The sequence below is a fragment of the Balaenoptera acutorostrata genome, chromosome 3, assembly GCF_949987535.1.
Source record: "Balaenoptera acutorostrata chromosome 3, mBalAcu1.1, whole genome shotgun sequence".
In the NCBI taxonomy this organism is placed as follows: Eukaryota; Metazoa; Chordata; class Mammalia; order Artiodactyla; family Balaenopteridae; genus Balaenoptera; species Balaenoptera acutorostrata.
This window is the reverse complement of record NC_080066.1, coordinates 11478272-11491551: the sequence shown is the minus strand read 5'-3', so window position 1 is coordinate 11491551 and position 13280 is coordinate 11478272. Positions and strand designations below refer to the sequence as shown.

Below are 13280 nucleotides of genomic sequence, written 5' to 3'. Positions count from 1 at the left end.
GTAGACCAGCCTGTGACCCCCACTGCCAACTGGGATGACGAAAGCAAGCCTGGCCCAGGGAGGCAAAAGGACACGAGAACTAGGAACTCTTTAAACTCATTTAACTTTCCAGGTCCACTGCCAGCCAGCTATTCAGAGTCCAGTAACAAGTGGTGGGTGCTCCTATAAGATGTCTGGGGCCTCTGAACTTGGTGTTTCCCTGACCTTGTTGTGAATTCTTTGTCTTTAAGTGTTCACAAATATGGAACAGGTTTCCTTGTTTTGGGGTTTTTTTTTCGTTTTTTTGGCCGCGCCAGGCAGCATGTGGGATCTTAGTTCCCCGACCAGGGATCGAACCTGCACCCCCTGCAGTGGGAGTCCTAACCACTGGACCGCTAGGGAAGTCCCCCATGTTTCCTTGTTTTTAACTTTCTCAATGCGGAGACATTTCACAGAGTTAATTTCCTAACATAGTAAATATACCCTATATTTATCTACTAATTCTTGACCCTACGTAAGTCAAACTATTTTTGTAAGTCAACAGATATAAAATCGCACAGTTTAAAGAAGATGGGCTTCAGAGTTATACATGCCTGATTTGGAAGTCCAGCTCTGTCACTTAGCTGTGTGATCTTGGGCAAGTTACTTTACGTCTTTTTCAGCCTCAGTTTCCTCATCTACAAAATGGGAATACTGTCTCACACCTCACAGCATTACAGTGAGGATTAAACAGCATAATAACATATATTATGATTCCTACCATAGATTAAGTCCTCAATCATATATTAATTTCTACCACCCTCCAAAAAATAAAAAATCAAGTAGTTCTCCTTTCAGGTATATTACAAACATATAATAAAATAGTTTCTTTAGGTATTCTCATATCTTCTTCTTTTTTTTTTAAAATTTTTTAATTAATTAATTTATTTATTTATTTATTTATTTATGGCTGTGTTGGGTCTTCGTCCCTGTGCGAGGGCTTTCTCCAATTGTGGCAAGTGGGGGCCACTCTTCATCGCGGTGTGCGGGCCTCTCACTATCGCAGGCTCTCCTGTTGCGGAGCACAGGCTGCAGACACGCAGGCTCAGTAATTGTGGCTCACGGGCCCAGCCGCTCCACGGCATGTGGGATCTTCCCAGACCAGGGCTCGAACCCGTGTCCCCTGCATTGGCAGGCAGCTTCTCAACCACTGCGCCACCAGGGAAGCCCTCATATCTTCTTATAGTCTTCTTCTTAGGAAGAAAACATACAGATGTTCTGGACTTTATAAATAATCTTACTTTGATGGACCTTGCTTCGTAGGACGTAAGGTGCTTGAATTTGTATTCTTCTTATTTTAAAACCTTAGTTATGTTGTGTTTATTTTAATTCTTCTATTGGCCTTTTAAATTAAATTGTTAACCTAGCTTATAATTATCTTCTCCCTCAATCTGTTGGATTCCTGATAAGATTATTACATTTCAATTATTTACATTCTTTGATTTTTTTCTTTTAGCTATTTTATCTTCTAGTTATTAATATATTGATTGACTCTATATTTTCTTAAACTAACATTTTTCTTACTCATGATTATTCCTTCACTGACAACATGCAATGCCAGTAGAATGGCCAGATAATTTAACCTCAAACTACAGCGGTAACTCAATTCAGATCAAAATTCAGTTGTGAGGTATAATAATCATTAAAGATCACTGGATATGTAGTCCTGAATATCCATTCTTCTAAATGGTCTGAGTATTGTCACCAGATCAAGCCAGACTCTTGGGGACCTGTACAGTTGGGCCATTGTTTTGGTATCCATCACTATAACCCAAGGTTTCTCAACATTGGCACTATTAACATTTGGGCCGGATAATTCTTTGGGGTGGCGGGGGCGGGAAGGGGGGTGTCCTGTGCATTGTAGCATTCGTACCAGCATCTCTGGCCTCTCCCTGCTAGATGCCAGCAGCGCACCCTCCCCCCACCCTAACTGCAACAACCGACACTGCCATGTGTTCCCTGGGGAGCAAATCTGTTCCCAGTTGAGAAGGTTCTTTACACTAAGTTGGACCGTGGGGTTTTGAAATCAGCTTACATTGAGGAATCTCTTAAAAAATAGTCATATAAAGGGATGGTATTGAGGATGTTACCTACTATATTATTCTTTGTTTCCATTAGGAGGAACCATAGGAGAAATGTGTCTCAGACTTCAGTGCAAACCAGATGTTGTTTTCTTATGGATAATGTGAATCCTTGGCTAATCCTTAAATAATAATCCATCCTTCCTTCCTTCTCTCCTTCTTTCGTTCTCTTGCTCTCTCTCTCTTTTTTTTTTCTTGCCACTGGAAAAGCTCAGAAGCAAATTTATATATAGCCCATCTTTGATAACAGTGTAGGATCTACAGCACGCATTTATGTGTACTAAACCTCTCAAATGTCAGTTTAATTCATTTTTCCCCCATGAACGTTTTAATCTTATTTTTATCTTACTATAATACATGCATGTGGACACAAACACTGTTTTGAATGAGATTAAGTATAAATTAATAAATAAAATGGTATTTAAACTGTAATTTTTTCCCAGCAGATCACACCCTTTAGTCTCACTTTATCATGCCTCTCCAAATCCCCTTCTGTTAGATCTAGATCTTCCAGGTTTTCCCTTACAAATGTTTAAGTCTATTATCTCCAGTCAAAGCATATAATGAAATGTCACTTCAGTGAATGGATATGTCAGAAATATAATCATCTGCAGAATAAAGTTTTATAACTAAGTCCCTCTACATTTATTAGCAGTATATCTCTCCCAGTAGAAACTAGAACATGGCAGGCATGAAATTCTAGGCGCTGTGTGTCTGGTAGGTAGTCCAGGCATCAGTACATCACTCTGTAGGATGATGGGGAGACAGAGGACCCATGTCTTCTTTTCTCTTGCCTGTCGTGGTTTTGTCAGTCTTCCCTTTCCCCACTAACGCCAAGTAACATTTGGAATCCATCCTGAGCCCTGGTGCACGACAGATGGTGACACAGGAGTGGCCCATCTTGCACCACGGTGACAACTATGAAGGGTCCTACCTCACCCTACACACTCATTACTTTTAAAGCTAGTCTTTTTTTAAGGATTTTCTTTTTAATTTATTTATTTATTTATTTTTGTCTGTATTGGGTCTTCGGTTTGTGCGAGGGCTTTCTCCAGTTGCGGCAAGTGGGGGCCACTCTTCATCGCGGTGCGGGGACCGCTCTTCATCGCGGTGCGCGGGCCTTTCACTATCGCGGCCCCTCCCGCTGCGGGGCACAGGCTCCAGACGCGCAGGCTCAGCAATTGTGGCTCACGGGCCCAGCTGCTCCGTGGCATGTGGGATCTTCCCAGACCAGGGCTCGAACCCGTGTCCCCTGCATTAGCAGGCAGATTCTCAACCACTGCGCCACCAGGGAAGCCCTCACACTCATTACTTTTGATAGTGCTGAAAGAAACCATTTTCCTCTCAGTTTAACCCTTAACATAACCATTCCAAGACCTCAAATCAGATATGGGTATTATAAAGGTTCATCAACAGGTGAGTGGATAAACAATTTATGGTCTATTCAAACAAGGGAAAAACCACTCAGCAAAAAAAAGTAGTACTATTAGTACCTACACTTACAAAGTGGTGAATCTCAAAACTACTATGCCAAAGAAGATGGGCTGAGAAGATGTATCTTTGAAAGATACAAAGAGTACACATTGTATCATTCCATTTATAAGAAATTCTAGAAGGGGCAAAACTCATCTATAGTGACAGAAAGCAGATCAGCGATTGTCTAGGGCCAGCAGAGTGTTGACAGCAAAGCCATACAAGGGAACTTTATGGAATGACGGAAAGGTTCTTTTTGATATCACATCTTGATTGGAATGGTGGTTTCCTGTTACATATTTATCACAACAAAACCTTAAGTGTAACAGTACACTTAAATTACATGCAAATGGGTATTCTTGCTAAAAATGCATCACTTCAAACTAATAATAAGAAAACATCAAGACAAAACCAAATTGAAAGACATTCAAAATAACTGACCAGTGCTACTCAAAATTATCAAGCCCGTGAATTACAAGGAAAGACTGAGGCACTGTCACAAACTAGAAGAACCAAGGGGGTGTGACAAGTGAATGCAATGTGAACTCCGGGAACAGAGAAGGGGAAAAATCCAAATAAATTCTGCAGTTTAGATAGGAGTGTCTTAATTTTGTTAATTGTACCATAGTTATGTTTTTAACACGAGGGGAAGTTGAATGAAAGATATATGGAAACTTTTCACTATTTTTAAAACTTTTTAAACATCTAAAATTATATAGAAATAAGTTTTTTAGATGGGTGCTTTTTATTGTGTATAAATTTTAATTCATTAAAGTTCATATAAGATTGAAACAAAAATAAATGGCAGTTTTTAAGAAATAACCCCATCCCCAGTCTTTTAAGTTCATTAAATATGTTTAAATCAAGAGTAAGACTAACTACAAGAACCAAAATACTCTACTTCTCAATATTTGAACCAATAAATCTAGCAGATAAAACACACACTAAAAGAATCACTAAATTTAAAAGATTACTAATTGAATAAAAAATCTCAGAATTACTTCCCTGAGAATCATGATACGTTCCCCCACATAAACACTAATACATAAATGACAATAAAATCATCACACATTCAAATTATGGTGACACAATGGAATTCATAAAATTTTGAAGTCTATGGTAAAAACGTTTAATTTCTATGACTCTCACATCTAAGGACTGTTATATATTTGGACTCCAAAAACTATATCATCTCATTGAATATTACTTAAAGACTGGAAGGGCATGGGTAAAAAAAGCATTCAGAGAAAAATTAAACCTTTTATAACATACCTCCTCTGTTGCCATTTTCTTCATCCTACAAAATAAAAAAAATATATTCATATATGAATAATGTTTATAACTGGTAAAATCACAGTGAGGCTCAATTCAAGTCAAATTGCCCTCCCCAAAATGTGCCAATTACAGTCTCACTAACAGTGCCTCTTGCCAGAAGGAGGGAGCTGTCATACACAGAGATGGGAAGGCTACAGGTAAAGCCAGTTTATGAGGAGGACAACAGAAGTTTCTGACATACTGAGTGTAAGATGTCTAAAATGGACATCCAAGGAGAGTTGTCAGAAGTAAACAGCTGTATAGAAAGGGCCAGGCTGGTCATCACTTACGTACTATACACTGAAAAATGGGCCTTCAAAGGCTATTACTGGACCCAGAACTGTCTTTGGATACATTGGCTCCAAATTGGTATATATTTAAAACCTTGAGCTTTATCTATTTGGTTGCTTTCATTGCTACCAGGCTGTCTTGCTGCCATGTTATCTACCTCTAGCTGGGAAATTAGAAAAGCAACTTTGAAAAACTAGCACAAAAATACATTTATTCAAATATTTGTTCAGCCTCTACCATACAAAAACTACAATGTACTGCAGAAAGAAAAAACAGAGATTTAGTGAAGGGCTGATAATTTGTTATATAATTTTTGACCTTTATTTTGGCTGCCCAAATACATAGTTTTTTCCTGGTTATATGCTCTGTTCTGAGACTGCCAAGGTTGCCAGCTACATAACATAATAAAGACGTTGTATTAACTGAACATTTTCTGAAAGCTCTACAGTATTAATTTTTATATACTCCTTTGAAGTGAATGAACAAATTTTTATAACTGAAAAGATTTCAATAAATATTTTCCATGTAAAAGGTACAAGACAGACCTATTTCCAAGAACATCTGTTGTAAATAACAGCACTAATAGCTGAGGTTTAATGAGCAATTACTGTCTGCCAATTCCTGTACTAACTGTTTTATATATATTACATCACTTACTCAACACAGCCACAGTGAGGAAAGTGCCGTCACTGTCTATTAGGAGACTAACCCAAGGTCACAAAGCTAACAAGGGCAGAGATGGGACTCAAACCCAGGCCCTTTTGACTCCAAAGATTGTGTTAGCAGCTACACTGTGCCTCTAAAATTTCTAGAAATATTTTCCGATTATAACAATAATAATAATGCATTTGAAATCCGTGCTTAGTAAAATTATCTTATAAAAACTGTACTATCTATATCATCATGATCCAAAGCTCTTCTTCAAAACAAAACCAAAAGACAAAAAATAAAATTCAGTCTCAATATGTAATTAACGCAAGGGACTCTTAAATTTTCAACTACTCTCATATGTGACCTAATACCTAAGTTATACTATTTAAGACATTTAAAGATAAAGTAGATTCTTAGGGAATCCAGTTCAACTGTTTTATATATTTCAGGAACACCAAACTGGTCAATTTTAATTCTAAAGATAGCAATTATTCATAATTCTTAAAAACTCTTTAGTACCTTTAAAAGCTTATCTTATAAGACATTTTCCTAGATAGAAATATTTAAGAAAGATATAATAAAAAAAGTGTGACCTCCAGAAGCAATTTGACACTATGTTTTACAAGACAGCCCAAGATTCATAGATATTTAGAATTAGAAAGGACTTTCTAATCTTCTAGTACAATCCCCTCAAATTAGAATGGAAATCTAGAAGCCAAAAGAAGTCAAGTGGCTTGCCCAAAGTCTTCGAAGTCTTCTGAATGTCATTATTTCCATTACACTGTTGAACAATAGTTAAGCATCAGGCATTCACATTGGCCAAGTTCAAATCCTAGGCCCACCACTTACTCATTTTATGACTCAGACCAGTTTCCACATCTGTTATGTGAGGTTAATAATAAACTGATATAATGTTCATAAAGAATACAGAACAAGTACTCAGGATGTCAGCTGCCACTATAATGATTCCATCCGCTGCTTATTAGACCATGTTCCTATACGTTGAAGCATATTAGTGTAATGCACTCTAGTGAGAAGCTGTGTTTTTAAATTCTGACTTGCCATCATATTACCTATCTGAAAGTTAAGTATCAGCCTAATTCTAATAACTTTTTATAACTGTCCAAATATTTTAATGAACTATAATATTTCCTCTGCATGCTCTGCCCAGAAAACTCACCACCTTTCTAGATATTAGAAAAACAGCTACATATTAGAAAAAGTAGAGTGAAGTTTAGAATTAGAAGTTCTAGTAAAAAAGATTTGGAGTTCATGATCAGTATGACCTTTCAGAGGAGATTAAAGTGTTTGTTCTAGAAGGTAAAAAATATCTAAAAGATGGAAAAGAATATAATAAAAATGCAAATATAACACAATTCTTTTAAGATAGAAAGAAGGCAGGATGAGAGGAAGACAAGAAGGAGACAGGAATTGCCTTGTGTTCTACTTTAATTACTTCTCTTACCTTATATGAAAATTGAATTGCAGACTCTGGGGGATAAACAATAAAATGCCTTAATGTAAAACCAAAGCCTTGAGATGTTCTTTTCAACATAACTGTTTTGGGACCTGGCCAGGAGAATGTTTCATCTTCGGATGGTGATACAGTTTCACTTTGTTCTTTTCCATCTTTACTTTTTGATACCTAAAATGAAAAGACGTTTAAAAGTTAACTATGTATTTTACGTTTGGTAGTGTATATATGTCCATGCCACTTTCTCACTTTGTCACATCTTACCCTTCCCCCTCCCCATATCCTCAAGTCCATTCTCTAGTAGGTCTGTGTCTTTATTCCTGTCTTGCCACTAGGTTCTTCATGACCTTTTTTTTTTTTCCTTAGATTCCATATATATGTGTTAGCATACTGTATTTGTTTTTCTCTTTCTGACTTAACTTCACTCTGTATGACAGGCTCTAACTCCAACCACCTCACTACAAATAACTCAATTTCGTTTCTCTTTATGGCTGAGTAATATTCCATTGTATATATGTGCCACATCTTCTTTATCCATTTATCCGATGATGGACACTTAGGTTGCTTCCATGTCCTGGTTTTTGTAAATAGAGCTGCAATGAACATTTTGGTACATGACTCTTTTTGAATTATGGTTTTCTCAGGGTATATGCCCAGTAGTGGGATTGCTGGGTTGTATGGTAGTTCTATTTTTAGTTTTTTAAGGAACCTCCATACTGTTCTCCATAGTGGCTGTATCAATTTACATTCCCACCAACAGATAGCTAGTGGGAAGCAACCGCATAGCACAGGGAGATCAGCTCTGTGCTTTGTGACCACCTAGAGGGGTGGGATAGGGAGGGTGGGAGGGAGGGAGATGCAAGAGGGAAGAGATATGGGAACATATGTATAACTGATTCACTTTGTTATAAAGCAGAAACTAACACACCATTGTAAAGCAATTATATTCCAATAAAGATGTTAAAAAAAAAAGTTAACTATGTAACACAATATACTTCATCATTTGAGGAAAAATTTATGTGTAAAAATATAATACCTGAGTGTAGAAAGGAACTTACTGGAGAAAAAGAACCATATTCTGATGCATGAACTATATGTGGTACAACAAATCGTGCGGATTATCAAAAACTCAATTTTTTTCCTAGAGAGGGATGCTATGAAAAGTTAATCAGAAGCAAGAAAGAACTCTGGGAAATGAGAAATATAATGGCTAAAATTGTAAATGCAATAGATGGAATGAAAGACAACACAAAGAAAATCTCACAGAGCACTAAGGACTAAGAAACAGAATCTATGAAAGAAGAGACATGAAACTGTTGCGAGTAAGAACACTAAACATGTTATCAGTCCAACGGCAGCAAAGGATATTAGAAAATAAGAGCTAAGGCTTCAGGTTCTGAGCGCAAATTCAGTATCTACATAGATAATCCTTCCAATATCCTGGCTTTCCAGTTCTCTACTATCTCTCTCCAACTCCTGGCTTTTATCTGCTCATGAGTAAAAACCCTCTGCAATCTCAAATCAAGGAGCCCACCCTGCATCCCTCTCACATGCCAACCCTTAGGATTCTTCCATCTAAGGCTGACCCTACCACCTCATCCCTGGCCCTCACTGCCCCATGTCCTCACCTCTCTCTTAAACCAGCTTCAGTTCACTCCTTTGCCTTTCTCTCACTTCCTCAAAGTCACCTGAGAAAACCTCACCCTGGATAAATCAACATGACCTACTCTGGACCTGCACGCACATGGCCAAACATGGGTGGAGAAAAACAAAAACTTAAGCCGACTGCTTTCCCTCTAAGTTCATGACCACTAACCTCAAGCGAGCCTTCAGTGTTGTCTGTCTATTTCTCTCCAGTCCATTCATCCAAGATGACCATTTCAACCCTTCTCCCCCGCCCTCACTTGGAGCTGATGGCCTTGCTTTTATTACACCGAAAACACACAAGCAGGACAATGAGAGCTGAGTTGCTGGCCCCATCTCCCCACCTACCTGCAACTGTGCCACGTTCCCGTTTCCCTCCTGTGACAATGGCTGCACTGCCCATTGTTCTAAGGCCCCAGCACTTATGTACTAGATCCCATTCTCTCTTCCTAGACAAAGAAATGGTCCCAGCGATTCTCCCCTCGCTCTTTTACATCATGTTCTCTCTTTACGACATCATTCCCATCAGCATATGTGTACATTTTCTAAGTTCTTTTATCTTAAAACAACAACACAAATCCTCTCTTGACCACAGCCCTCGCCAGCTTCCACTTTGTTTATCTGCCTATCTTTACAGGAAAACCTCTTGAAAGTTGTCTATGCTGCTATCTCCAATTATTTTTCTCCCATTTGTCTCTTAAATCCCCTTATATCAGGCTGTTGCCTCCCTAATTCCCGGAAACTGCTCTTGTCAAGGTCCCCAAAGACTTCTATGTCTCTGAATTGAATGATCAATTCTCAGCCCTCGTCTTCTGTGACCTATCAATTGGTGCAGGCGATTACTTCCTGCCTGAAAAATTTCTCCACGTGACTTCCCACACCGAATTTCCTCCTAACTGCCGGGCTTTTTCGCTCAGTCTCCTTCGCTACCTCATCAACTGCTCCACTTCTGAATTTAGGAATACCATGGCCTGAATACTCAGCCCATGGGCCTTTCTACCTCTACTCTGGCTTTTGGTGATTTCCCCAATTTTTATCTCTAGCCCAGACATCTCCCCAATCTAACAGGTATCTCAAACTTAACATGTCTATCTTGCTGCTAAGATTTTGCATGAAATTACAATTCCAAGTTCATCTCAGCAGTTTTGAAATGTCACCTTTATCAAATGACAAATACTTGAATATGCTTGATTCCATTACATTTTTTATTATGTTCCACTAGTGAATCTTATCTATTCTTCCACAATGATCTGCTTAACATGAAGGTAATTAAACTTAAAAAATGCTCCTGGAAGCAATTTTTCAAGAGACTTCTAAATCCTGAACATTTTCATCATTAGTCAATATTTGGGTTGTTACTAGTTAACTATTTTATCAATTTCATGTTCTTTTCCATTTGGGAAGACACTAGATAGTAACATTTCCCAGCCAAACCTGCAATAGGGGAGGCTGTGACCAAGTGCTATCCAACAGAATGGAAGTATTATAAATATACAAAAATGAACAGTATTTCTACACACTGACAATAGGCACTTGGAAATTGAGACGTTTAAAATATACCATTTAAAATGTGAAAAACTGGGACTTCCCTGGTGGTCCAGTGGTAAAGAATCTGCCTTATAATATAATGCAGGGGACACGGGTTCGATCCCTGATCAGGGAACTAAGATCCCACATGCTGCAGGGCAACTAAGCCCGCACGCCACAACTACTGAGCCCACATGCTCTGGACCCCGCGTGCCACAACTAGAGAGAGAAAACCTGGATGCCACAACTAGAGAGAAGCCCAGGCACCACAACAAAGAGCCCACGTGCCGCAACTAAAGACCTGATGCAGCCAAAAATAAATTAAATAAATAAATAAATAAACTTTTTTAAAAAATAAATAAATAAATAAAACGTGAAATACTTAGGCATAAATATGACCAAAAATTTGTCAAACCTGTAAATTATAACTCCAAAACACTGCTGAGAGATTTAAAGAAAATCTAAATAAACGGAGAGATACACCATGTTCGTGGTTCAGAAGACTCAGTATTGTTACAATATCAACCCTCCCCAAATTGATCTATAGATTCAATGAAATCCCAATCAAAATCCCAGGAGATTTCTGTGTAGAGTTGATAAGCTGTTTCTAAAATTCACTTTGAAATGAAAAGGACCTAAACAACCAAAACAACTTTGAAAAAGCAGAATAAAGTTGGAGGACTTAACAAGACTTCATATAAAGCTCCAGAAATCAAGACTCTGAGCCACTGATGGAGACTCTGTACATTTGAAACTCATTTATCATAAATGCATTTTAGTTTATTCCCCATTCTAAAACTTGGAGATTTTAAGGGGGAGGGGGAGTTACACCAAACATCAACATGGCAGACTCAAGCTGAGTCTCAAATAACTGCAAAAGCGATCACATAATCAGGTAGAATTTGTAGCATGAAAGTTGTTATTCTAGGCTTAACTATCCAAGTAGTTTAGCTAAGCTTTAGGCAGTGACTGGATCCTCCTTTTGAGATCCAAATGAGAGAATTATTTTATATATGCACGCAAGTTCATTCCCCCCGTGTGTGTGTGTGTGTGTGTGTGTGTGTGTGTGTGTGTGTGTGTGTGTCTCTCTTTCTAAGTTTCTCTGCAACCTCGAGGGCGTTTGGTATTGTCGTTATTTTTTCTCTTAGCCACTGTGATAGATGTGTGGTGATATCTTGTTGTGGTAATATTTGCATTTCCCTAATGGCCAATGACGAACATCTTTTCCTGTGCTCAGTTGCCATCTCCTTGTGTAATTTTAAAGCACAAAAGAATCTAAGGTATGAGCAATGTAAGTGAACCTTTTCCTGTTATATATGAGGAAACTGAGGCCTGGATTATTGAAGTGATTTGTCTAAGATTACTGTCGGCTAGTATCAGGGCAAGAATTAAAATCATGGTTAAATTAAAATCATGGTTTCCTTAATCTGAGGCTAGAATATTTCCCCTGTGTCACATTACTTTTCGTCATCTCTTCTACTGTGCAGTCTGCAGACTTTGCCCTCCAATAGGTCTTTGATCTAATCTATTATTTTTAAATTTTATTTTTCTGCAGGACTCTAATTTTACTTTATAAACACTTTACATGTATTAAATTTATTTCTAATGGATTATTATGACTTGGCCTCACAGCTCCCAAATGTATTCAACTTTTCTTTCCTTTTCCTTTGAACCATATAGATAAGGCTCTTGGATGCCGGTGTCATGCTTCAAGTTTCTGTGTTGAGCCTGTCCTGTCTTGTTCTACTGAGTTCTTTACAAAAATGGAGAAAATGGGATGAAGAGTAAGCAATTTCTTTTTCGCTCCCTGCAAACTAAGATTTTCTGATGCAACAAAGCTTCGTTGTCTCAATTATTTCAGCCTCCCAAGAACATCACATTGAATCCTCTTTAGTCTCCTTACCTTTTCCCTACAGGAAAGAAGGGTTACAATTCTTTCTACATAAAAAGAGAAGATGAAAAGAAATACACATATGTGCCTTTCTCACTCCTTCTCTTCCTTACCCGCAGAGGCTTTTGATCTGTTGAATTTTATAACAAGGGCAAACTGCAGGCACACAGTGAAGGACACAGCAGTCAGATTTCTCCACTTGAGAAGACCCTTAATACGTTATCTCTACACGTGTCTCACCTCCCCACCATGAGCACCAATTCATGTACCAACAGCCTCAGCGTGCAAGAAGCCAAGAAGTGGCTGGAACCAAAGCAGTCACATTCCTGTGCACTAAGAACTGACATTTGATTCCCTGAAAAGACTTCATAACAAGGTCACCTGCTTGAATAATAACTGAAGGTTAAAAGAAACCGAAATAAAGATTAAAAACTAGATATAACAACCAGACAAAGCAAAGAGGACAAAAGTATAGGGGAAAATGCTAATCATATAACAATAAAGGTAATAAAAACCTCACAGAAGGGAATGCACACTGGCACGACAGAACCTTTTGGGATAATGGAAATGTTCTAAAAGTGGATTGTAATGAAAGTTTCACTACTGTATAAATTTACTACAAGCCACTGAAAAGTCACTTAACAACAGGTGATTTTTATGGTTTGTAAATTACACTTCAACAAAAATGCTTTAAAAAGAAAAAAGTGGTGTAGGTAAAAAGTACAAAGTCTAAATGTTTGCCAGAGGTGAAAGATGCAGGGCTGTCATGAAAGCAAACACAAGAGAGTTAAGAAACAATCCCTGTATACACAGTAACTATATAACCCCTAAGCTATCTTTTGCAATTATTTGTACTTTAAATAGAATGGGGATGGCTTCCTAGTATATTCCAGGAATCATTCACGATAAAGCATAA

At 38.0% G+C, this 13280-nt stretch overlaps 1 protein-coding gene across 5 annotated transcripts in view; it reads right to left on the bottom strand.

Annotated features, from left to right (window-relative positions):
- Window positions 1-13280, bottom strand: part of ARHGAP21 (Rho GTPase activating protein 21) — a 126462-nt gene that overhangs the window by 68294 nt on the left and 44888 nt on the right. For all 5 annotated transcript variants that reach the window (XM_057542315.1, XM_057542317.1, XM_057542318.1 and 2 more), the window contains exons 3-4: window positions 7294-7473; window positions 4845-4869 (exon numbers count right to left, since the gene is read on the bottom strand). In XM_057542315.1, coding sequence (XP_057398298.1) covers window positions 4845-4869; window positions 7294-7473 — 205 coding nt within the window. The remainder of the gene's footprint in view (window positions 1-4844; window positions 4870-7293; window positions 7474-13280) is intronic.